The sequence below is a fragment of the Canis lupus genome, chromosome 27 (genome assembly GCF_011100685.1).
Source record: "Canis lupus familiaris isolate Mischka breed German Shepherd chromosome 27, alternate assembly UU_Cfam_GSD_1.0, whole genome shotgun sequence".
Lineage (NCBI taxonomy): Eukaryota > Metazoa > Chordata > Mammalia > Carnivora > Canidae > Canis > Canis lupus.
The window spans coordinates 18,250,561-18,275,373 of record NC_049248.1 but is presented as its reverse complement, the minus strand read 5'-3'; the positions used below and the strand labels follow the sequence as shown (position 1 = coordinate 18,275,373).

Genomic DNA, 24,813 nt, shown 5'->3' with positions numbered 1-24,813 from the left:
AAAACGGCACAATGTGTGGCAGTACTTTGTCCTACCTGCTATATAAATTGAATAAACCTTGGGTAAAAATGAACAAATCTTTAAGAATAAATGAAATGTAGGATTTTTTCCCTTGGTATCTGCATTTAATAGTGTTGTTTTACTTAGGGAAAGTAAACAGTGTCAAGTCAGGTCTCAAGAAAAATACTCAGATATAAAATATAGAACATATCACATCAAGTCTACACAACTGGAAGGATGTGTTTAATATTATGTAGCATTTTCTCCTTTATGGGAACTCTGAACTTAGATGATACCAGACAGATGGTGTTTACTGTATTCTTAAAAGTGTACATAAGGATACATAATCTTTTGAAATACTATTATGTTTAGGATGAAATTTATTTTGGCAGGAGTGGTAGTGGTAACCAACAAAAACAAAGAAGCTGAATTTGAGTTCTCTATAAAGGTAAGTGATATCAAAATATTTCTAATTTTTGACTTATCTAGAATCCAGCATATTTCACTAGAATTTTGTTTTTTGAAGTTTGTATTAGTATATAATAGAATGTTAAGAACCAACATGAACCACATTTTCCCCAAAGCATGTTTTGTTGATAAATTTTAACTTATTTTGAACAGATACATGCTTCAACATGATATAAAACTCAAATGGTATACCAGGACCTGTCTATTTCTCACCCCTGGGCTCCAGCACCCAAACAATCTCGTGAGGCAACCAACATCAACTGTGTGTATGTGTATATCTATTCATCTAAAATAATATGACACAGGTCATTTTCTTTGTCAATAACTACAAGTACGTTCCACTACTTCTGTTCCACTATTTCTTGGAGCTTATTACTATTTACAGGGTAGTCAATATATATATATGCAAGAAAACTTTTTAACTTTTCAAAATCAGATATGAGAAAAATGGTGTCCTTTAAAATTTTTAATTAGCATTTTTCATATTATGAATGAGTGTGAACATCGTTTTCATATATTTAACAGTAGAATTCTATTTTCTTTTCTGGGAAGTGATTTTACATAATTTTCCCATTTAAAAACTACACTATAATAAGCCTTTTTCTTAATGATTCATAGAACTTCTTTAATTATAAAGGTATTATTGTTTGTTATATGAAATGTGGATACCATGCATGCATGATAATTATGTATGATTCAATCTCTTATTATTTTCTACTTTGATTTGTGGGTTTTATGTCTTATTTAGAAAGCCCATCTGCATTCTAAGTTTGTTTTTAAAAAGTCTTCCATTGTTTTTGTAGTGCTTTTATAGTTTTGCTTTTAACATTTAAACACCAGGAAAGCATGGGTGGCTCAGTCAGCTAAGCATCTACTGCCTTTGGCTCAGGTCATGATCCTGGGGTCCTGGGATTGAGCTCCGTGTCCACCTGGGCTCCCTGCTCAGCGGGGAGCCTGCTTCTCCCTCTTCCTCCACTGCTCCCCAACTTGTGCTCTCTCATTCTCTCTCTAATAAATAAATGAAATCTTAAAAAAAAAAATGCCAGAAAACATTTCAACACCTGATCCATTTGGAAAATTTTTAGTGTAAAGTCTGAGGCACAGATCCAACTTTCCTTCCAGACAATGACTTATTAGCCAGCCTCAACTTATCTTTCATTTCTCTAGGTTTTGATTAAAATATATTAGTGAAGCACTCTAATGCTCAGTTATCCTACTAGCATTTTATGTTATGTAAGAATTAGAAATTATTTACAGTATTTGGAAATTTACATTAACTTGTAATCTACAAAATTTCATTTTATTTATTTATTTTTTTTTCAAAATTTCATTTTAAAAAGATAACTTATTCATTTCTTTATGCTAACCATAATTTACTATAATTGTTCTATTGTATCATTTTTTATTAAATAGAGATTATTCTTTTATTCTCCCTTGATTCTCTTGCTATCCATTAATTTAGGAACTGAGAAGCAACTTTAAGGCAACTGTTTATTCAGATTTAGTAATCTATTTTCCAAGAGTCTGATATAATTTTCATATTAAAATTCTAAATTTAAAATATTAACACTGTGGCTTAAAGTATAAGAAGGAATATCTATAGATTTTTACAGACACAAAAATCTAATCTAGGACACATATATTAAACAATTAATATTTTTCTTTCTGATTATAAAGGAAAACCACCCACCTTTATTTCCATATGACTATGGCACTTACATAATGGATTCTAAATATGTCAGAGTCATCAAGCACACTGGCATATGGTTTCCCTTTGGCAGTAAGGGATTTTACGTTTATTTTTTTAAAAGACTGTCTGCTCAGGGGTGTCTGGGTGGTTCAGTCAATTAAGTGTCTGACTTTTGATTTTAGCTCTAGTCATGATCTTGTGGTTATCTGGCTCCAAGCTCAGTGCAGAGTCTGCTTGAGATCCTCTCTCTCTCTGCCCCTATCTACCCTCCCTCTCTTTAAAATAAATGAATCTTAAAAAAAAAAAAAAAAAAGTCTGTCTGTTCAACCTAGGCATATGTAACAGTCAAAAATAGGGATTTTTATGTCATTATATTAAACTGCATTAAAACTTCAGTTGATACAATAAATTGCCATTTTCCTACACAAATAGCCATTATATTTGTAAAATTATTCAAAATCTGAACTCTACAATATTTTTAAAGTCATTAAATTATTAAAATATAATATTAGTTTATATTCTATGCCATTGTTTAAGCTAATTACCTCAAATGTAATTAGGTTCATGTAATAAAAATGAAATGATTATTCTATAATTCTAAGTCCATTAAAAGTAACAGTAATAGCTGCTATCAATTATGCCAGTTATCAATAATTAACAGTAAGCAAAACAACTTACTCTGCCTACAGGGCTCATTGGATGCACTGCATAATCTGAAGTCATGTTATAGTTAGAAGCTTCATTTATCATGCTTATAGGTCGTTCCTTCTTTTCTTCAGATGTCATAGTTGCCACAGTCCTGAAAATATGTCAATGTTAAAACTTGCCATATATCCTAACTGCTTTACAATGAAACTTCCCTAGAGTTAACAATGCTAGTGTCTCACTTTTTCATTTGGATAGTTGGAGCTTAATAAGCTCTAGAGTCAGAATTTAACATGTTTAACTACTTTAAATAAAATTAACATTCGTGTTTATTTTAATAAGCACTATTACAGATATTCTACTTGGTCATCAAACTGGAAAATTGAAACTTCAGTTATAAGATTAGCTATTCTAATACTGAAAAAAATAATGATATCAAGAACTATTTTTCTGTGAACAGATTTATAGCACAGAAAATATTTTCACACATATTTTATTTGATGGTTACAACAATCCTGAGAAAGGATAATTACCACTATCTGATTTAAGGATGAGAAAACTGAGTTCAAATTAGTTTCCTAATTTGACCAAGTTTATAGTTTCTCTGACCTTACATTTCAGACTCTTGAGCTTACTATATCTGTGCTTTAACTGTTGTAAAAACAGCTTCTAAGATTACATTCTTCATGAAAGAAAGCTTTAAGTTATGTTCCTATGCCACCTACACTAAATAGATGGCTTTCTCTTACACTGGACTACAAATATCCAGATAAGAAAACTGTTAAATCGTAATATATTAAAAATATGGATAAGAGCAATCTTAACGCTAACACCATTTAAAATGAAGGCATTCCATGAAATTCTTTACTTACTGTTCATTCACTACAAAAATACAATTGTCCTGTGATGGCTGTCCGGTGACTGGATGTTTACAGGTCACTTTCCTTTCATTATGGCTAAAAGAAAAGAGAAAAAGAGAAAATGTATGTACTTCCATATCACAAATGTTTTTCTAATAGTCTGGTAGCAAAACAGTGTTTTCTTTACTGCAACATTTGTGAATAAAAGAGATGAAATTCAAATCTTCAGGTGTTGAAATATGCTACTACAGTATTACCATACAGTTAAAGGCACCTCCTACCATCCAAGCCTGACTTCAGTTCTTTCTTCTCACATTTTATAAATAAAGGGAAGTTGATTTTGCTATATGATCATTGCATTTTACATCTGATAGGTGGGTCACAAAGAATAAGTATTTATTTACCTCCACTATTTTGTATCCTAATCTAGGCACATTATAGAGAACTCATAGCAAATTCATATATGGAAAAAATTAACAGTATTGCTATATGGGTACTAATAAAAAATAGTACCACAGGAAGAGTGATATTTTATGGTGTTGTTTTATTGAAGAATCTTCTTTTATTTCAAAGATTTTATTTATTTATTCATGAGAGACACAGAGAGAGGGGCAGAAACATAGGCAGAGGGAGAAGTCGGCTCCCCACAGGGAGCCCAATGTGGGACTTGATCCTAGAACTCAGGGATCATACCCTGAGCCAAAGGCAGATGCTCAACCATTGAGCCAACCAGGTGCCCCTATTAAAGAATCTTTACATAACTGAATAAACATTTAAGAGCACTTGTTTATTTTATGATACAGTTATACATATGCAGTGGGAAAGGTTATATCTTTCATTAAAAACATTATGGTCATAGCTTGTTTTATTGCACCTCTCCATATTGTGCTTTGCAGATAATATGTTTTTTGCAAATTGAAGGTTTGTGGTAATCCTGCATTGAGTTAATCTATTGGCACTGTTTTTCCAACAGCAGTTGCCTACTTCATGTCTATCACATTTTGAGAATTCTCACAATACTTCAAACTTTTTCGTTATTAGTATATTTGTTATGGTGATCTGTGATTAGTGATTGTGACTCACTAACAGTCCAGATAATGGTTAGCATTTTTTAGCAATAAAACATTTTAAATTAAGGTATGTACATTATTTTTTCAGACATAATGTTATTGCAAACTTAATAGTGTAAACATAACTTTTATATGCACCAGGAAACCAAAAAATTCATTTCTCATCTTATTGCAATATTCGCCTTATGGCAGTGACAAACCAAACCTGCAATATCTCTAAAATATGCCTGTAGAAGAGTTTCATATTAGTGTCCTTGTAGATTTTACATTAATTTTATGTCAATATAATAATATCAACAGATAAAAGAAGATATATTGGATACTTTGAAGAAATACATTGAAGAACATAAATATATTCATATTTCATATGGATTTTAGTCACTGGTCTTCTAAAATCGAACACTAAGAGTTTTATATAGTTTTATTTTGAGACATTGTGTTCTGAAAAGTGCTTGGACAATAAAAACATCAATTTAACTGAAAATAGCATCCACTTTAGGAAAAAGAATGTGCTCTTTTTAGAACGTTCATTATTAAATACCTCCATCCCTTTAAATCCTTATCTAATGGGTACCCGTATCTATGTAGTGGTCAGGATATCGGAGTGGTCTCCTAGCCAGATAACCATTGTGGGGCCATATTATTACAATTTAGAGCTTCCAGATATTAGGATTGGCATCTACTGTGTTCCTCCTAGGCAGCATGACAGAGCATAGGGAAATAATGCAATATACACAGGTTTATTTACTTTCTTTTTGCAATACTGGTTTTTATTGAAAGAATTTGTATATTTCTATCTATCCCACAACCAACACTGACTTTTTAATACTCGCAAGGAGAAACTTTAAGGAAAAAAAGATGCTATCCTTCATTTTTTATCATTATGGTATCCTAATTCCTATGCCAGGCTACTTTACCCCCTTTTGCCCCTCCGAATGTTCACTTTGACATAAACTGCATATATTTTTCAAGGCAAAGTGTATCTGCAGTATTTTTGTGTTTCTTAACCATTTAACGGTAAAACTGTGCAACCGCTTTTATTAGTTCCCTATCTTTATTTTTATTTTTTTGAAAGTTTTTTGTGTTTATTTTTTTTAAGACTTTATTTATTTATTCATAGAGACACAGAGAGAGAGAGAGAGAAAGGCAGAGACACAGGCAGAGGGAGAAGCAGGCTCCATGCAGGGAGCCTGACGTGGGACTCGATCCCAGGTTTCCAGGATCACACTCCAGGCTGCAGGCGGTGCTAAACCGCTGTGCCACCGGGCTGCCCATCTATCTTTATTTTTACATGCCACTAACAAAGTTTCTGAGTGATCTTCTAATAAAGTCATTATCTTCAAAACCCGCCTGCTTTTCATTGCTGGATTTTGTACAGTGAGGTATTTTTAGGAACACACGTGTTGTGTCGTAACAAAACTGACTGTACACGTTACAAACTATTTCTATGCTGCTAAAAGTACATTTGAAACTTTAATAGAAAAGATGCCATTAAAAAAAATCCTTGCCAGAAATTTTATGCTTTTCATGAACAAGAAGGAAAAACTGGAAAGGTATGATGATACACAAATTTGTGTTTCTAGAGGAATCCTTATAAAGAAGAGATAAAATTCAGGTCTAGATATAAAACATGCTTATAGTCATAGAACAACTAACTAATTCCCATCTTATCTTTGAGCTCTCTGTGGATTTTTAAGTCCTAACCTAAAAAACACGACACCCAGTATTCACCTACTCTTACTTCCTGACTACTGTGATGTTTTAAGATTTTATTTTTAGGTGATCTCTACATCCAGTGGGGGACTAACCCACAACTCTGATATCAAGAGTCACATGCTCCACCCACTGAGCCAGCCAGGCACCCCTACCTGTGATGTTTTAATGTTCTAAAGTCTAGACCAGTGGATTTCAGCTGGGAGTGATTTTATTTCCCAGGGGACATTTGGAAATGTCTAGTAATATTTTTGAATATCACAACTGGGACTGGTATCTGGTGGGTAGTGGCCAGGATGCCAATAATGTCTTAAAACGCACAGGAAAGCTTTCCACAGGAAGAAAGTATGAAGCCTAAAATGTCAATAGTGTGAGGTTTAGTTAAGCCTAACATAGACCATCATAGCCTTCTAACAATGAACTCCGCTGAATGAGCCACATTTATTATTTCATTGTGTTCCTGTCTTTCTCTAGAGACAACAGAGGCAGCAGGAAATAATGGCAGTTGAGAGCACAGGTTCTGTTATCAGACCACCCAGTCTTGAATCCAAGCTCTGGACTCACTGTTAGGTATCTAAATTACCTTTCTATACCTTAGTTTCCTCATTTTAGTACTAATAGCTGGGTCACAGGTTGTTAGTTTATTTTTTTCACAACTGCCCTAGCAGTGAACAGAACATAAAAATCTTTGCCTTCATGAAACTTACTTTATAGTGGAGATGTTTATGAGGATAAAAAGGGTGAGCAGTATAAATACAGCCCGAGATAGAATAAGTCATTGATAATTGTTACTTTAATTGTGAACTAAGGACTTTCAGCATGTCATTGTCATTAGATTACTGTTCCGTCAACTATTTACATTTAAACAGTTTAAATTAGTACTCACCCAGTAAGTCATCTTCATCCATCATTTTTTGCTTTCTACATTTTTACCCATAGGTCAACTGCAGTGATGATCCTTCTGACCTATCCCCCAGAAAGTCACTGGTAGCCTAATGCTTTGTCACAATACCGGTGTCATTCACCTCACTTCATCTTATCACATAGGCATTTAATGAACTTACATCATCAAAAGAACAAGGGTGAGTACAGTACAAAATATTTTGAGAGAGGCCATATTCACATAACTTCTGTTAGCGTAGATGGTTTTAATTGCTCTATTTTATTATTAGTTATTTTTGTTAATCTCTTACTGTGCCTAATTTATAAACTAAACTCTACCATAGGTATGTATGTACAGGAAAAAACATAGTATGTATAGGGTTTGGTACTATCTGTGTTCTTAGGCATCCTCTATGGGCCTTAGACTGTATTCCCTGCAGAGTATGAAGGGGCTACTAAACTCAGTATTTATCGTAAAAGAATAAAGTTGTAATCTTTTTTGGTTTTCATGCTTCTGGTAAATGTTTCTGCCCCTAATATGTCAAAAAGACAGATGAGAGAAGTAATTCTAATATAAAAGTTCCAAAGAAAGATTAGCTGTGTTTTTATGGTAGCAAACGCAGTGTGTGAGAAGGTTCTTAAATAGTGACAAACAACACTTAAAAAAAGATGGACCCAAATATTCCAGAGAGTTCAGGGCCGAAGGAAATAGGTCATATTCATTAGCTCAATCTGAGGATCATGCACTATCAAAAGCTCTGATAAAAGGGTTGAATCAATGCCATTTTAAAAAAGATATCAAGAAATTGACAAATAGCAATACAAACTGCTTGTTCTTTGGCATTATGCCTTCTTCACTATTACCAGATATGTAATTTAGTAAACTAGAAGATCAAATGCACGACCTGCTTATTTAAAGCCTCCATGGAACTACTTCACTCAATAATAATTTAGTTTTAAAAGATCTTAAGATGAATAAATTAGTATGTGAATAAAATGGTAGGTTTCTATCAAATGATATAAATAAATTAAAAATGACATTGTCTGCTGGAGATAGAATATCCTACCTTATTCCTTTTCAAATCTTGTGTTAGTGAATCAAATAATACATCATGTAGGTAACTGTACTGGAAAATCTGGATGAGGCTGAGCCATTTTAAACAATACTGACATTTCTAGCAGCCTACATAAAAAGGGAAAGCTGATAAACTACATTGCACCTATAGACGTGTTATGGGAACAGAGCAATTTACTGGTTTGAGTCAACTCTTAGTGGAGGGGCTTTTATACGAAGAATAAGTTAAACTCTATGGTAGCACACTAAAGGTAGTTGGTATTTGTGTCCCTTTCCAGGGTCACTGGAGCAAGGCATTTTTTTGTTCAGTCCACATTGCTAGTTTTCCTTTGGCAGGAGACTTCTAAGGGAAGATGCCAATGACATCACTAAGGCAATACTCCCTTCTGCACACTAAGTAGATGCATAAAATGCACAAAATGGCACATTTCATATAGAAACCTCAAAAAAATTACGGGTTTAGAAAAAGGAAAAAAGATTTTTAAAATCGGATTGTGTGTGTGTGTTGCACTGAGTTGTAGGAGTTCTTCATATATTTTGGGTATTAACTCCTTATCAAATACATGATTTGCAAATATTTCCTCACTTGGTAAATATATGATTTGCAAATATTTCCTCACTTGGTTGGTTGCCTTTTCATTTTGTTGTACAGAAACTTGCTGTGGTAATAACATCGACATTTATCCACTGTGCACAAAATTTATGTAGTTTTAGAAAACTGTCTCTTACTAAACTCAGATGCAAACCCATTTGTATGATTTTTTCTGAATCATATATTTTCCTTATGGGGAAGAAAGGATTCAATTTAGTATAAGAATATAGGATATTGTAGTGGTTTGGCAGTTCTTCTGGCAACTCTGGCAATGAAGCCAGTATCATGACTTATACTTTTACAAGGACTCAACCCATAAAAAGTGCCACACATACACAATGCTGTTAGATGGGAGCAAAGAAGAAGAGATGTGGGAACTACGGATGCTATTTAATTCTCAAATTAGTCTGAAAACTATAGACCAAACAGCTCAAATGTGTACTTATAACTCTTTTATTTTTAGTATCCTTCTACTTAAAACAAAAAGGAATACTGTACATTCTCAATTTACCCTTGGCTTCAGTACACTTTCAGATAAAAACACTCTCCAGCTTGTTTTATTTTTTTTTTTAATTTTTTTTTTAATTTTTATTTATTTATGATAGTTACAGAGAGAGAGAGAGGGAGGCAGAGACACAGGCAGAGGGAGAAGCAGGCTCCATGCACCGGGAGCCCGATGTGGGATTCGATCCCGGGTCTCCGGGATCACGCCCTGGGCCAAAGACAGGCGCCAAACCGCTGCGCCACCCAGGGATCCCTCCAGCTTGTTTTAAAATTGAAGAGCTTTTATCACTAGAACCCATATAGCCATATCACTTTGAGACTCAAACAGTCTCATATTAGGTTTTAAAAACATGTTTGTAGCAGTGAGTTAGTTATTAAATCAACTGGTTCTAAGGTAGTTCACAGTAATTTTTAAAATATTGTTAAATGTTAAGTTTGTTAATGTTTTATAGAGATAACTACTTTGTTTTTCTTTTAATAAAAAGGAGAAAATGTTATGTTGAAATCTGACTGCCACAATGACTATGTCTGCAATTTATTTTTAAACTGAAAATATGCTGGCATGGGAAACTGTGCCTACAGTTAAAGGCAATGTTTCAAGAACAAAAGAAAAACACTACAAGTGCCCTGCTTTTCTTGAGGCTCAGTTCTTAAACCTTAGTTATGTGAAGAAATAACCACTGAGTTAGCAATCTACAAGGCTGTAATTTTTTTTTTTTTTTGCAAAACATGAAAAGTATATATTTCCTTTTCTCGCATTTCGTTCTAAATACCATTTGCCTTTAACTTAGAACTAACTGCTTCCAGACATCCTGCCCAAACTTCAGTGATTCATTTACCCACCATCTCCTTAAGGTCTTAACTCTTTATCTTCTGCTCTCCTCTCTCCTCTCAGCATTTAGAAAAATGGGTCATCTCCAATTTGGGGAGGGGGTTAAAACAGAAAGGATTTCTCAGCTGTGAGTACCTCGCTCATCCTCATTTCCAGCAGTTAGAATTAAAATCATTACCTTAACGATCGCTATTATTTAAGCATGACAGTGAGTGTGGCTCACACACTCAGTTGTCACACCTGTACTTATGATCCTCACATAGACTCTTGGGAGGTATAACTATCTTCACTTTATCAATGAATAAACGGAAGCTCATAGCATTTATAAAACTGACAAAGTCACACTGCTCGCAACAAGGTAATAAGGAAGAAGCAGCCCTGAGGCCTGGACCTAAGCTGTGTCCTTTCAGATCCCCACCTTTCAAACCTGCCCCTGTCTTGACTCTTCTCTGGGCCAATGAGACTTTTCAGTTCTGCCCTACATCTTCTGTTTCTGCTCAATGGTACTAAAATAAAACACTATACCTTCCTTAGAGGTCCTTCCCCTCTTCTGCAGACCAGGGACACACCTTCTCCCTCACTGCTTCTCGTCTTGCCTCCTTCCACCTCACTGCCTAGCATCACCCCAAGACCAAGTCTATCTGAAGCACTGTAATCAAACTTTTCTCAATTCCAACTTAATTTTAGATTTCCCATTTCTCTTCTATCTTCCTATTCTCTAAGGCTATACAATCATTTCCCATTCTTAGATGCTCAGACAAAATTATCACAACATAATCATAAACGTGGTCACACACTTCTCAATTATAACAGGTACCAAAGAATTTAAGTACAGATAGCAGCAACTGTAAAGCCTAGGTTTTACAAAAGCATCCCAAAGGAACTGAAAATTTTGCTTTTCCCAGTGGGAAAATATGAATGTGATGTAATGCTGCAAGTACAGAGATGAAAGCATTATTACAGAGTAAGAACAATAAAGAATTAAAAATATAAGGCTCACATACAAATTCACCTGTTTTAGTTTTGGGTTGCTTATAATTTCTAAATCACCTTTTAAACAAAACCTCAAATAAAACCAACATACTCATTTACAATCTATAAACACTTTTTAGTAGATTTTAAATAATTTTGGAAGTGATGCAAGAATAATTCAATTAACCCCATGCTAGTTATAAACAAAATTTACCTATCACAGTAATAACTACTACATATTCTGAATGTTATGGCAAGGTTACATTTTAGATCACTTGATAAATTACATTATAAGCAAAAAAAACTCTAAACAATTGAGATAATTCTTTCACTCCTAGGTCATTTGAGTGACTCTAGGAAGCTTTTAAATGGGAAGGTTAAATGGCATTTAATGGTTAAAATAAATATGATTCTTAGAATAAACACACTAACCCACAAAAGTAATTTCTTGCCAAGTATTCAAGAAAGTCACAATTCTGGTTGCTACCCAGAAATCACCCTATGAGAATATACAACTAAAGACATCTATCTCTATCACTGTCCTAGTTCAGGCTCTTATGTCCCGAAGACTCTTTTAACAGCTTTCAAATTCACATTTTAAGTAGGTTCTCTTCTATTTAGACCATCCTCCTCATTGAACCTTAATTTTTTTTTTTTTTTTTTTTTTTGTAAAATGGGAACCAAAAGCCAAACAACAATAACAAATCCTACCCCAAAGGACTTTTGCAAGAATCAAGTACTTGGTAGCATAAGGCTGTATTACCTGGACTTAACAAAGTACTCACTAAATATTAGCTAAATTTGAATGTGCTAGGAGAGATTTCTTGAAAAGTTAAAATGTTATTTCCTTGCTTTACAAAGTTGCTGGCTCTCTGCTCTGTCTTAAATGTGAAGTACACTGGTTGGCATAGGACTATAATTTAATGAATGAGAAACCTGATAATTTGATCTAAAGTTAAAGTCTACCAGTTAAATAATCTATGCAAAAAGGCATTTTGTAAAGCCACCTAAGGGAACAAAAATGATCACAGGGGATATTATAGTGGTTTAAAAGAATACTTATTTAAAAAGTTACAGTCACTTGTATAAAAAAGCTTTATTTGCAAAAGTCTAATGGAGTTTTTAAATAAATCTAAGCGGAACTCCAACTCAGAAGCTTGTCAGTAGTTAGCATCTTAGCATTTAAAAGCAATAAAACGTGGTATTCAAAAATATATAACCTGAATTGCATTAATTCAGGCAATTCTTTCTTTTTTTTTTTAAGATTTATTTATTCATTCAGAGAGAGTGAAGAGAGAGGCAGAGACACAGGCTGAGGGAGAAGCAGGCTCCCTGCAAGAAGCCCGATGTGGGACTCGATCCTGGGTCTCCAGGATCACACCCCGGGCTGCAGGCGGCGCTAAACCTCTGCGCCACCGGGGCTGCCCAATTCAGGCAATTCTAGTACACCTAATGAACCCCAATTGCTAATGCTTTATTATAACATGCATTAAATAGAAGTTTACTATATCACTGGTAAGGAAGCAAACAACAAACTAGAAAAGGTTGAATTTAAGCACTATCTCTTCTGTATGTGGTCATATAACACCTTTAAAAAGTTAACCAAATTCTAACCTACACAAAAAGAACCACATAATTTCCAGATCCAGTTAGTTTATTGTAAATGAAACATTCTTTCCAATCATCAAATTGACAGGATAGCTCAATTCAAACGGAAAAAAAATATCAGTAATCACTGAATTTTACATTTACATTTTATCATTGAATAGTATTTAGTCATTTTGATATTACATGAGTTTTATCTGAACAATCACTTCAAGAACAAAAAGGTTACTAATAAGTCAGACAATACCTGTATGAAACAAAGATTTTGTAAACAAACAATAAAAGGGTAACTTTTCTTTCAAAATGGTTATGTTTTTGTGTAACTTAAATACTTCATTCAATATGAGACAGGCACTGGTGACACAGCCTTAGTAACATTATAAACAAACAAACAGTCATAGAACCATAATCAAAATACAAGAAAGGGAAGCAATTAGGGACTGATCTTGCTTATTAGCAAGGGGAAGAGCAGGGAAGATGTCACAGAAGTGGCTGCCATTTGAATTGAGCCTCAAGATCAGGAGTGGCCAGTCAGATGTGGCTAGAATTTAGCACAGATTGAAAGGAGGGGGTATAGAAATGGGGCAGAAAATCTACGCTTTGAGTAACAACATACTTACATATAAGACATTTACTATTTAAGTTTTGTAGCAATGTATCTGCTTCATTCTTCGGAGCAAATATATTTTTTATAACTCTGAAAAGGTTCAATGCACTTATGTGATGCACACAGCACTTAATTAAGATTCTATTTAGTGAACAAATCACTATCCCTGAGTACTGAGAAATTTCTCACTTACAGATTGAGGCGGGAGTGGGACAGAAATCTGACCCAGAATGGCAGGGTAAAGCCCACTTCTTAGAGTAGAGCAACCAACGAAATCAGTAGTCACTACTGGCCATGGTGATGGCAGTACTGTACTCTAGAGACACATTTTCTTCTAAAAGAGTACCAGGCTATATTGGTTTGATAACTAGTAGGTTTTCATAATCATAGTGAAAATGAAATCCCTCTAATACAAGGATCAATGAACTCTCCTCATTCATTTAACTTGCTTAATCAATGCACAAGGTTTTGTACCACACACCACTAGGAAACAAATATACGTTCAGAACTATTAGTAGCTTAAAGAATACAATTTCTTTTTTTTTTAAATTTTTTATTTATTTATGATAGAGAGAAAGAGAGAGGCAGAGACACAGGCAGAGGGAGAAGCAGACTCCATGCACCGGGAGCCTGACGTGGGATTCGATCCCGGGTCTCCAGGATCGCGCCCTGGGCCAAAGGCAGGCGCCAAACCGCTGCGCCACCCAGGGATCCCAAAGAATACAATTTCATCTGAGTTTTACTGAGCTAAATTTCAAAAAAGAAAAGCACAATTATACTTTTCCATCAGGCTTCAGTATTGATGGAAAGAGGTCCTTAAAGCATACCTTATTCATCAGAAAACAGACAAGTTCTTTATTCTCTACTGCTTTAGACTTCAGTAAAACTTTTATGTCAATTTCAGGTTATTTTCCTGCTGCAGTTCTGCTCATCACCACCACCCCACCCCCCAGCTTTTTGGCCAGATTTAATTTCCTGTTCATACAAAGAAGTTTAAGTAATTTCCCGTCACTTGAACTTCAGCAGCATTTAAGCCAATGACCTCTGATGTCATAGTGCCTCAAAAACATCTTTGTTTAAAATGTATACTGAATATATTCCAATTCATCGTTACTACAGTAACTTTCTGATTAAATTTAAAATACAGGCTATTTTAAAACCATGTTAAAATATTTTAAGATAAATTTTTAAAGGGAATACAAATATTCATGAGTTCTCTATATACTTAAATTTTCTGGCTTTGGGCAGAATTTTCAGCTTCCAGTTGAAAATTTTGCAACTCAAGGGAAAAACCGGGCATCTTGAATTAAGGCTGTCAAGTCAAATAAAGTGAACTTGAGACCCTACTTCTCTTATTCCTATGCTTCCAAATGCAGAAGTATAATGTATACTAGGAATCATATATGAGGTAGTGATCGCAAATTCCTTAAATTTGATGTTTTTGTAATTTCACATAGAAAAAGATGACTTAGATAATTTCCTTTCAATACTTAATCATGTAATTCACGCAAAAAATATAGAAGGCATCTTATTCATTCAGAAAATTGATGTGAAAATATTTAAAATATTAAAAATTTCCATATTGCCCTTTCCTTAACTAGTCTTAAAAAAGTAGAAGGTGCCTATTCTTTAAGAGAAAACTTTGAAAATTCTTCTAAAGAACCTTGAAATCACAAGGCTGGTACTGAATCCACATTAAAAGAATTACACCAGAAATGCCAAAATGTAAAGGACTTTAAAGGCTTCAGTTTATACCATACAAAGAGTATGAAATTAAAATAATACCATTCATCTCCTCAAAATGGAGAAGAAAGTTAAAAGCAAAATAGCCACAAACAAAAATTTTTCCCAACCTAACCACTCCTTAAATTAATGCCTTCAAAAGAACTAAATCAATATACAGAGTTAAACTCAAAGAAACATGAATATTATTAATACAAATCTTTTAAGGCATACTGCCCAGCTTTTATAACCAATGGCAGTACTAACTTTATATAATAATCTCCTAAAAAAAAAAAATCTCCTACCATTATATTGCTTTCAAATTTTAAGTTAATGAGGATTTCTATATTGAATCACATTAATGCAACAGTCCAAATAGTTAACTTAAATAAATAGCAGCTTCGACCAATTGTTAAACTAGTATTAATATACATTTTAGTAAAAACATTATGTAATGAAAACTGTTAACATCTCCACAGGAATATCTGAGAATTATCCATTTAGTTCTCTTTAAGGACAAAAAAAAAAAAAAAAAAAAAAGCCCAAAGAACAAGCTTCTCTTCTGAGTAAGCTAAAACATACACAGGATAAATGTAAAAAACTTTCATTAAAATCTTTAGGCTTTAAAGCAATATGCAGCTACTATGCATTTATGTAGCTTAAAGTTAAGGAGAGACTAAAAAGAATATTACATTTTAAAATGCCCAAATCATTTGAAAACCTAATGATGTACAGTATTTATATTTTTACAGAAATACAATAGTTCGGTTATAGAAACATTTATAATATGTCAATTTTGTGCACTAGGAACTATGCCTGGCACCAGGGCTACAAAGACTACCTCCCACAGGATCATTACCTGAGAAAAGTCCTAATGCTCATGTAGCCATGATTTATTTATTATTAATACATAAATATATAAAAGTAACAAGAATTACTCACCAGCCTTCATCAAAATAATTTTTGTGAACAGACATTTAACTATAGGCAAAAAAGACACCGGAATAAAAACTAGACTCCTTTGTCTCTGAGCTGCTCCCAAATGAGCACTGTGGGGACTAAGCACTAAGAAAATGCACTGTGGCTGTCAGGCCAGTCTGCCACTCTGCAATTCTGACGCCGGGATGACATCACGCACCAACATGTCACTGCAGCCGCACATTCAGGCAGCTTCTCCAGGAAGAATTTGTTGTGATTATGCATGCCTTCCAGCCATAAGAGTGAAATATGCTTTCAATTCTCTCTAAAGTTGGCATATGGCAGAGGGTAAAATATCAGCATCTATGGTTGCAAACAACTCTTGAAGAAAACATCCCATTAGTAGTTTTAAATAACCTTAGCTCAAAATAAATAGACATTTCCTATTAAAACTGTAAGCAGATCAATTTAAATGACTCCTCTAAAAATATTTTTTGTTGTTATTATTTCCAAAGCTGATACATACTTATTTCAAAAATTCAACCAACAGGGATGCCTAGGTGGCTCAGTGGTTGAGTGTCTGCCTTCAGCTCAGGGCGTGATCCCGGGGTCCTTGGATTGAGTCCCGCACATCAGGCTCCCTGCGTGGAGCCTGCTTCTCCCTCTGCCTAGGTCTCTGCCTCTCTCTGTGTCTCTCATGAATAAATAAATAAAATCTTTAAAAAAAATTCAACCAATAAAAGTAGAAAGTTAAAATTGCCTGGTGTTCAACCACCCAGAAATGACCATGGCGGCTTAGATTTTTTTTTTAAAGATTTATTTTTATTTATTTATGATAGACATAGAGAGAGAGGTAGAGACACAGGAGGAGGGAGAAGCAGGCTCCATGCCGGGAGCCTGACATGGGACTCGATCCCGGGACTCCAGGATCATGCCCTGGACCGATGGCAGGCGCTAAACCGCTGAGCCACCCAGGGATCCCGCGGCTTAGATTTATTGATCACTTACTATGTCAATCACTTTACAAACTTATCTGAGCCTCATAACCCAATAACAGAAGTTCTTCATTTTACTGAAGAAACAAGACAGAGTAGATATGGAACAACGCTAGTACATGACTGAGCAGGATTCAAACCCAGAGTGTCTCTACTACCTATATATTTGATCACTAAATTATACTATCTAGCAGTAAAGATACCAGTTGTTTACATTCTGGTAGACCAGAGTTTGAATATATAAACCTATTTCAATATTAGGAAATCAAACTATAAATGTTGTCTGCAACCTGCTCTTTTCATTCAACAATATGCCACGGACATTTTCCCATGTCAATAAATATAACTCTTCCTTTTTTGATGGCTACCCATCACAATTATTTAAACCGATTCCTACTAATCACTTTATTATTATTTTTTTATTATTACAGACAATACTTAATGTATATGACTGTCAGGTATCTTCCTGCTTTCCTGCTTAGCTGTGTTGGTAACACTTACATTCTTTATCCTCCAAAAAGAGGTAACAATTTGTATTTGTATCTCAATACATTAGATTTTTCCTTTCCCTACAAACTGGGTATCAACAATTACTTTTCTTCTTTACAAATCTGATAGAAAACACACGCCATCACACAGTTCTAATTGCGTGTGTTTGTGTTTTAACCACAAGTGACGTTATGCCTTTCTTCATACGCCCATTCACAGAGGCTGTCCAGCTTCATGGTCACAAGCACCTGGCTCTGGAGTCAGAGATAGGAGTCAAGCTCTTTTTCTCAATAGTACTCTGGGCACAGGCAAGTTACTTTGCTTCTCCACACCTCTACTTCTTTATATAGAAAATAAAGATAACAATTTAATCCTCACAGGATTTTTGTGAGAATTGTATGAGAAAAATTACACAAGCAGGTTTAACAGTGCCTACCACTTAACAAGTGCTTAATTAAATGTTATCTCATATTTAATGACCAATCATATTTCTTCTGTTATTTCATGCCCTTCGCCCAAAATGGTGATTCTTAAATGAGTACATGAACAAACCATTTTACAAAACATATTGTAAATATCTTGTAGGAATGCTAATGTCATAAAAACGTTCAGTAACCTCAATGTAAGTTGTCTTACAACTAAATCTAGCATGTAACATAAAACTGGCGCTAAAACACTCCTTTCATATGAAACTGCTATAGCAAAAATTAAAAATAGCATCTCAAGTTGAGAAAACAAAATTGTTTCATCATGTAGTTTGAAATACAGACAAGCAAGCCAACACAGTTTGTTATAACCAGGGGGTTTGCATATGTTTAGAAAAGTAGTGATTCATGATCTTTCCCAGTTTTTCAAAGTGAAGGTTTTGCTATAGTCTCAATTATGTTCAGTTTAAATTTCTTATACAAAGAAAGAAAACAAAACCCATTCTCGAAAACATCAAAGTCAACAATTTTCCCCACAGTTCTTAAAATCCCATAGCCCCCTTTATATGACACAAATCCTAACAACCTATAAACAGAATATATGGAGATTAAAGTGTATTAAGTTTATCATAGCCTTACCCCCAAACCAAACCAACTTTCTATTATATAATAAAGTCTTCAACTGTTCTCATTATCAAGTTAGTTGTAACAAAACATCACTAAAAATAGTAAGAAGGAAGTTTTATATTATTCTAGCAGATCTGGTTTAGGTGTATCCATTGTTGTATATGCTATAAAATTATCCTCTGCAAAGGCAGACACTTCTGTAATATGTTTGTAGAATCACAGTGACATAGTGGTTCTGTATATGGCTGCCAGGAGAAAAACAATAATAATGAAGCAGTAGAAATCTGTCAAGATTCTGGAAGATTAACAGGAATACTGAGAACTAACAAGTTGACTAAATATTTGTCTTATGAAGTTACCAGCACCTTGCACTATTTCTCTAGAACCTGAGAGGCTCAGGCCCCCTCATCACTCACCTACAGCTTACAAGGACTTCCACAGGGAAAAAGAGGGAATGAGAGAAGGTCCTTCCTCTCAAGGCTAGAGTATCTTGGAACTGACAGTTTAATAGGGAAAAGAGAGCTGTAAACAGATCATTATAGCATAACCTAATTCGCAGAGCACTGAAGAGGAAGTAGCTAAATGCCTGGGGGAATCTGGAAAAGGCTTATTAACAAAGTAAATGACAGCTGGCCTAACTATTTCAAGAAGCAATTTCAGTTAGAGGTAGTAGTTGTAAAAGTACAAATTCAAGATGCAATCTAAATTTTACACTTATAAAAAGGTGCCCAATTAACTGAGAAAACTACTCATGTAAGGAGAAAAAATATATACCAAAAAGGCAATTCTCCCAAATGCCTTATAAGATTCTGTTCTGCTTTTCCTAAATGTCAGCAATAGCTAGGTTATTAGCTTTCTCAATTCTGCCCAAACCACATTTTAGAAAAGGAAGCTGAGGCAGATCTGTAGATGTATGCCCCACTACTATATCAGAGCTAGTAAACTTCTTTAAATCAGTAGGAAATCTTAAATCTAAATTAATCTTGATTCCCTTTTCAGGTAGCTCTATGCTACAGGGGATGCTTCATTAAAAAGCCACAGAAGAAAAGCCCAATGAGGGCCTCATGAAGGCCTCCAAAATATTTGCCACCAAAAAATGTGTTTCAGTGTATTCTTTGCGAATATTTGTGATAACAACTAAGAATTCAGTTCTGATGACTATCATTTTTCATTTCTTTTAGCTTCACTTCTCAGTGGCATTTTATTTTATTTATTTTATTTTTATTTTTATTTTTATTTTTATTTTTATTTTTTTCTCAGTGGCATTTTAAACTCTTGACTACTCACTTCTTAGAAATGCTACCCTTGGGCAGCCCGGGTAGCTCAGTGGTTTAGTGCCATCTTCAGCCCAGGGCCTGATCCTGGGGACCCAAGATCGAGTTCCACGTCGGGCTCCCTGCCTGAAGCCTGCTTCTGCCTCTGCCTGTGTCTCTGCCTTTCCCTCTGTTTCTCTCATGAATAAATAAATAAAATCTTAAAAAAAAAAGAAAAAGAAATGCTACCCTTGATCTTAACTTATGTAACCTGGTTACCAGCCTTCACTCTGCAAAACAAGCTTAAGTACCAAACAACCTGATCAAGCACACAACTGTCTCCATAATTTGGTGCCAATTTAACTCATCACTAACACTCAAAGGAGAAGTCCTCTTAATGGGTGAGAAACATCTACCAATCTCTTTTCCATATACTAACAGTGCTAGATAAGAGAAAGCACTCAAATATTCCATCAGTTGATTACTGATTTTATCTCCTAGGTCAATAATTCAAATCTTTCAAATCAGAAAAACACTAGTATAATGAGAAGACCACTAATGCATGTTTCTGATGCATATTTTTTGCAACACCACCAAGCATTTTACTCAATTCTGACACCATATACCCAGAGATGTGTCAGAACCCAGAGGTTAAGTAAGAGCTCTGTCCCACAAGACTGCCTCCACTTATTAGATAACAATCTTAAATCCAGGTTGTTACTGTGCTTCTGATCCACTGGGTATAAACTGGAGGTTCCCATGACCCCCTTCTCAGCTTCGATTAATTTGCTGGAGTGGTTCACAGAACTCACAGAAACATTTATTCATGTTTAAAATTTCTTATATAAGATATTATAAAGGCTACAGTTGAACAGCCAGAAGAAGAGGTACAAAGAGGAGGGCTTAGAAGGGTCCTGAGCACAGGAGCTTCTGTCCCTATGGAACTGGGGTATACTACTCTCCCCAGTAAGTACATGTGCTGACCAACCTGGAAGCTCATCAAATCTTACTGTTCAAAATTTTCTATGGAGCTTAATCTGCAGTACAGAGTCCCCCAATTTCCCTCTCCCTGATGTCAGTAGGTGGGGCTTAAAGTTCTAATCATTTGGTCTTTCTGGTGACCAGACCCATCCTGAGGCTGTCTAGGGTCCTCACTCTTAATCACTTCATTAGTATAAGCTCAAAAAGGGTTCCTTATGATGACAAAAGGTACTCTTATTACTCAGGAAATTCCATGGGTTTTGAGGAGCTTTGTGCCAGGAACCAGGAACAAAAACCAAATACATTTCTTACACATATCACAATACAATAGTGAAACACAAAGTCACACAAATGTAAAGTAAGAATACCAACAGCTTCCTTTTCCTTTTTCCCAAATTTTCAAATTAATTTATCTTGGCATCATACTCTATTTCATGACTTCAAGAGAAAACACCAAAGTAGCACTAATTATAAAAGTACATTGAAAGTAATTACAAAACAGTGTGTGTGTGTGTCTCTCGCTCACATATCCTCCTTATCTTCTGTTAAAAGGTGGTAACCAGGGAGACAGTGAATCAACCCACAAAAATTAAACTCACACCCATTGGTAGCCTGAGAGGGATCCCCAATGTCCCACGAATTCACTGCATAGGTAAGCACCCACACAACTTGAAGATCAGTATAAAAACAAATTCTGTACCACCAAGACAATCAATGTGCACACTGGGCCAACTTCTAAACACTAAGTTGGTTATCATCATTGGACACTGTGAAAATCAGTAATGGAATCCTCACTAAAATGGAGCCAGGAGGTCCTGGCACCAGAAACACTCATCCCCTATTGTTACTGAATAATCTATCACGGTCACTAACTCAGGAATTGAATGGGTAAGATCTGGTACACCATGTGGCCAACTGCTCTGTTCCATGGAATCCTGAGGAAGCTGGACAAATTGAAAAGCATAGCTCCTGGCTAGGTTTGCCAATATTGTTGCTGAACAAACTCGGACAAACCCATTGCAAGAGAAGCCAGTAACTCAAAAGACCAGTGTTTGGAAAAAGAGAAAATAGAGACATTTATTTCAGATGCTGGTACCCAGGGAAGGTGGCAGGCTCAAACCTTAACAATCAACCTTGGCAAAAAGGGCCATAGCTCAAGACCCTGTGATCATAAAATGAGCTGAAACCAAGAGTCGGCTGCTTAGTGGACTGAGCCATCCAGGCGCCCTGGCACCTAGAGTTTTGTAAGGGGTGGAGGTATGTGGAAGAGAGCAGGCAGGGAGGCTGTGATCATGGGTAGGGGTGGGGTGTGTTCAGCCCAAGGTTATGGGCAGGGAAGGGGACATGCTGGGTGAGTATGGTCTTCTAGGCATTCTGTTGTTATCAGAGCTTTTCTGATCTCTGGTAGCTCTAATGTTCTGGTCATTGCAAAACATCTTCATCAATTACTCAAGAAAGTGTGACAATAGGAACAGAACAATAAAGAAGTAAGAATGATGGGTTTCGGTATAAGTGGTCTTGTCTATTTCTGGTTTTTAACTGTGAGGATCTACAGTTTGAACAAGAGGGCTCACTGACGCTACCATTCCTGGTCCACTACAGACCCAACAGGAACTTAGACCTTGGAGAGATGGACTTTATCTTGCAACCAGTTTGGGTGGGGAGGCTTTCTCCCCCCACCCCACCCAAACTAATAACCCCAACAGTTCAGCCAATGAGAAGCCACCATACTTCCAACTCCCAAGTTGCTCCAATGGGCTTTTAGTTTATAATATCCTTCCCAACAAAGCATATTCCTCCTTTGTTGCTGGTTTTCTCCACAGCTTGTTTTTGTCTTGGATTGCAATTTTCTTTTCCTCCAAAAAAACCTCATTTTTTGTTGGTAAAATAACTGGCAGATTTTATTTTTAAGGTTAACAACACTGACATTAACAGTTCAGACATTCTCAATTTACTACCCAAGAAATGTTCAAGGGCCGTTCTGTATTATCACCTCGGTTTTCTATTAGAACTAAAATTTCACAACACAGCAATCTCCTGGAAAAAACTGGAAGAGTTGAATGATTTAAGAATCAAATTAATCCATAAACACCTGCTTTGGAAGGGACCAATTATAATGAAAGTCCTTCATGCCACTAGAATCTTCCTCCCCAGGAAGCGGTAGCTACTAAAATATACTTGCTTGCTAACAGAACTCAGAGCCTTCTTATTTGAAAATATCCAGTTCTCAGGTCATCAGTTAACAATTTTGGCTCTTGAAGGCCAGCTTAGCAAGATGATGATTTAGCCTTTTTATACTCCCTTTATTTTTTCTAATCCTTTCTATATTCTGTCCATTTTTTGTATGAGATTACTAGCCACAAATTCCTCCATCTGAAGTGTCATAACCTGTGTATCTCATCAATTTATAGGATTTTGGTCAAGCTCAGATGTTAAGTCATCAGAGAGATTTCCTTCAAACTCCCTGACTTTCATAGTTTCAGTACAAGAACGATTAGCATAACTGACAAAATATGCAGTCATGCCTACTTCCATCTCAAAGAATCTGCCAATAGAGACATATATAAACTAATTTGCACAATAAACAGAAGATACATACCCATGGAGACTGGACTAATTCTAGTAAGTTCATTTATGTAAGTAAATACAAAGAAAGATACAATCTGTTGCCATTAAAACAGATAAATCTTTCTTTCTTCCCTTCTATTATCATATGACATGTCAACTTCTGAGCTATAGGTGAAATGTCTGGTTATATTTATAGCTCCTTTGAATATTTGAACTCATCTCAGCATGCTTGAAGACAATTTCACTTGATAGGAAAAAACTGGATTTTGAGTGGTGAAATTTTTAATGGGCTCTAGAATCTTTACATTTTTACCTTTATTACAATTCTAGAAAAATTCCAAGTCAAAGTATATGTGTGCAACCAATGTACAACACAAACTTTAAATTTACTAATTTTGTACTTAAATGTGTAATGATAACTAATAGGAAACTGGATTTGGAAGTACTTGTGTTTATGAAAGATAATCTAAATTTCTGGCACAATAAAGAAATTCAGACTCAAGAACATGTTGATGAATATGATATAATAAATCAACAACCAAGTTATAGGACTGAGAAAACAAATACAAATTTAGCTAAGCTTTAGTTCCTTGCCTAGGTCCTAACTTCAACTCTGGATGAGTATACTTTTTTTTTTTTTTTTTTAAGATTTTATTTATTTATTCACGAGAGACACAGAAAGAGAGGCAGAGACACAGGCAGAGGGAGAAGCAGGCTCCATGCCGGGAGCCCGACGCGGGACTCGATCCCGCGACTCCAGGTCATACCCTGGGCCGAAGGCAGGTGCCGAACCGCTGAGCCACCCAGGGATCCCAGGTATACGTTTTTTTGTTTTGTTTTGTTTTTGATTTTTTGTTGTTGTTTTTCCAGGTATACGTTTTTGAATGATAGTTTGTGGCATATATTCTACCTATCTATTGATTTTCACTCTGAAAGAAATAATAAAATCCAAGTGGTTTTCTCAGAGTCTGATTTACTAACAAAGCATATATTATCCAAAGACTAAGTCAATTCTACACTTGTACCATCTGCCTGGAAGATACACAGTCTGTTTTTGGTGCAGGAATAAAATCAAACATATATCAGTGTTACCAGTTTCATTATCATCCAAAAAATGGCCTCAAAGAAACTATTACAATGGTTTTGTGAAAATAAACAGAGGAAATCTCATTTAAAACGGAGTCACGAAGCCCGGAAGGGGGTGTTCTCATGCACTACCACTCACATCCCAAATAGGAGGAAGCTTACTTTACATACCTCAGGCAGGAGGAAGAATTTCTTCTTGTCCAGCAACAGCCCAGCCAATGAGAAACTGCCACA

At 35.3% G+C, this 24,813-nt stretch overlaps 1 protein-coding gene across 13 annotated transcripts in view; it reads right to left on the bottom strand.

The window, feature by feature from the left end:
• PLEKHA5 (pleckstrin homology domain containing A5) overlaps window positions 1–24,813 on the bottom strand; it is a 242,104-nt gene that overhangs the window by 100,054 nt on the left and 117,237 nt on the right. For 12 of the 13 annotated variants that reach the window (XM_038576964.1, XM_038576947.1, XM_038576948.1 and 9 more), the window contains exons 4-5: window positions 3,676–3,759; window positions 2,837–2,957 (exon numbers count right to left, since the gene is read on the bottom strand). In XM_038576964.1, coding sequence (XP_038432892.1) covers window positions 2,837–2,957; window positions 3,676–3,759 — 205 coding nt within the window. Of the gene's footprint in view, window positions 1–2,836; window positions 2,958–3,674; window positions 3,760–24,813 lie in introns of those variants that run through there. The other variant, XR_005379918.1, reaches the window with a different exon arrangement.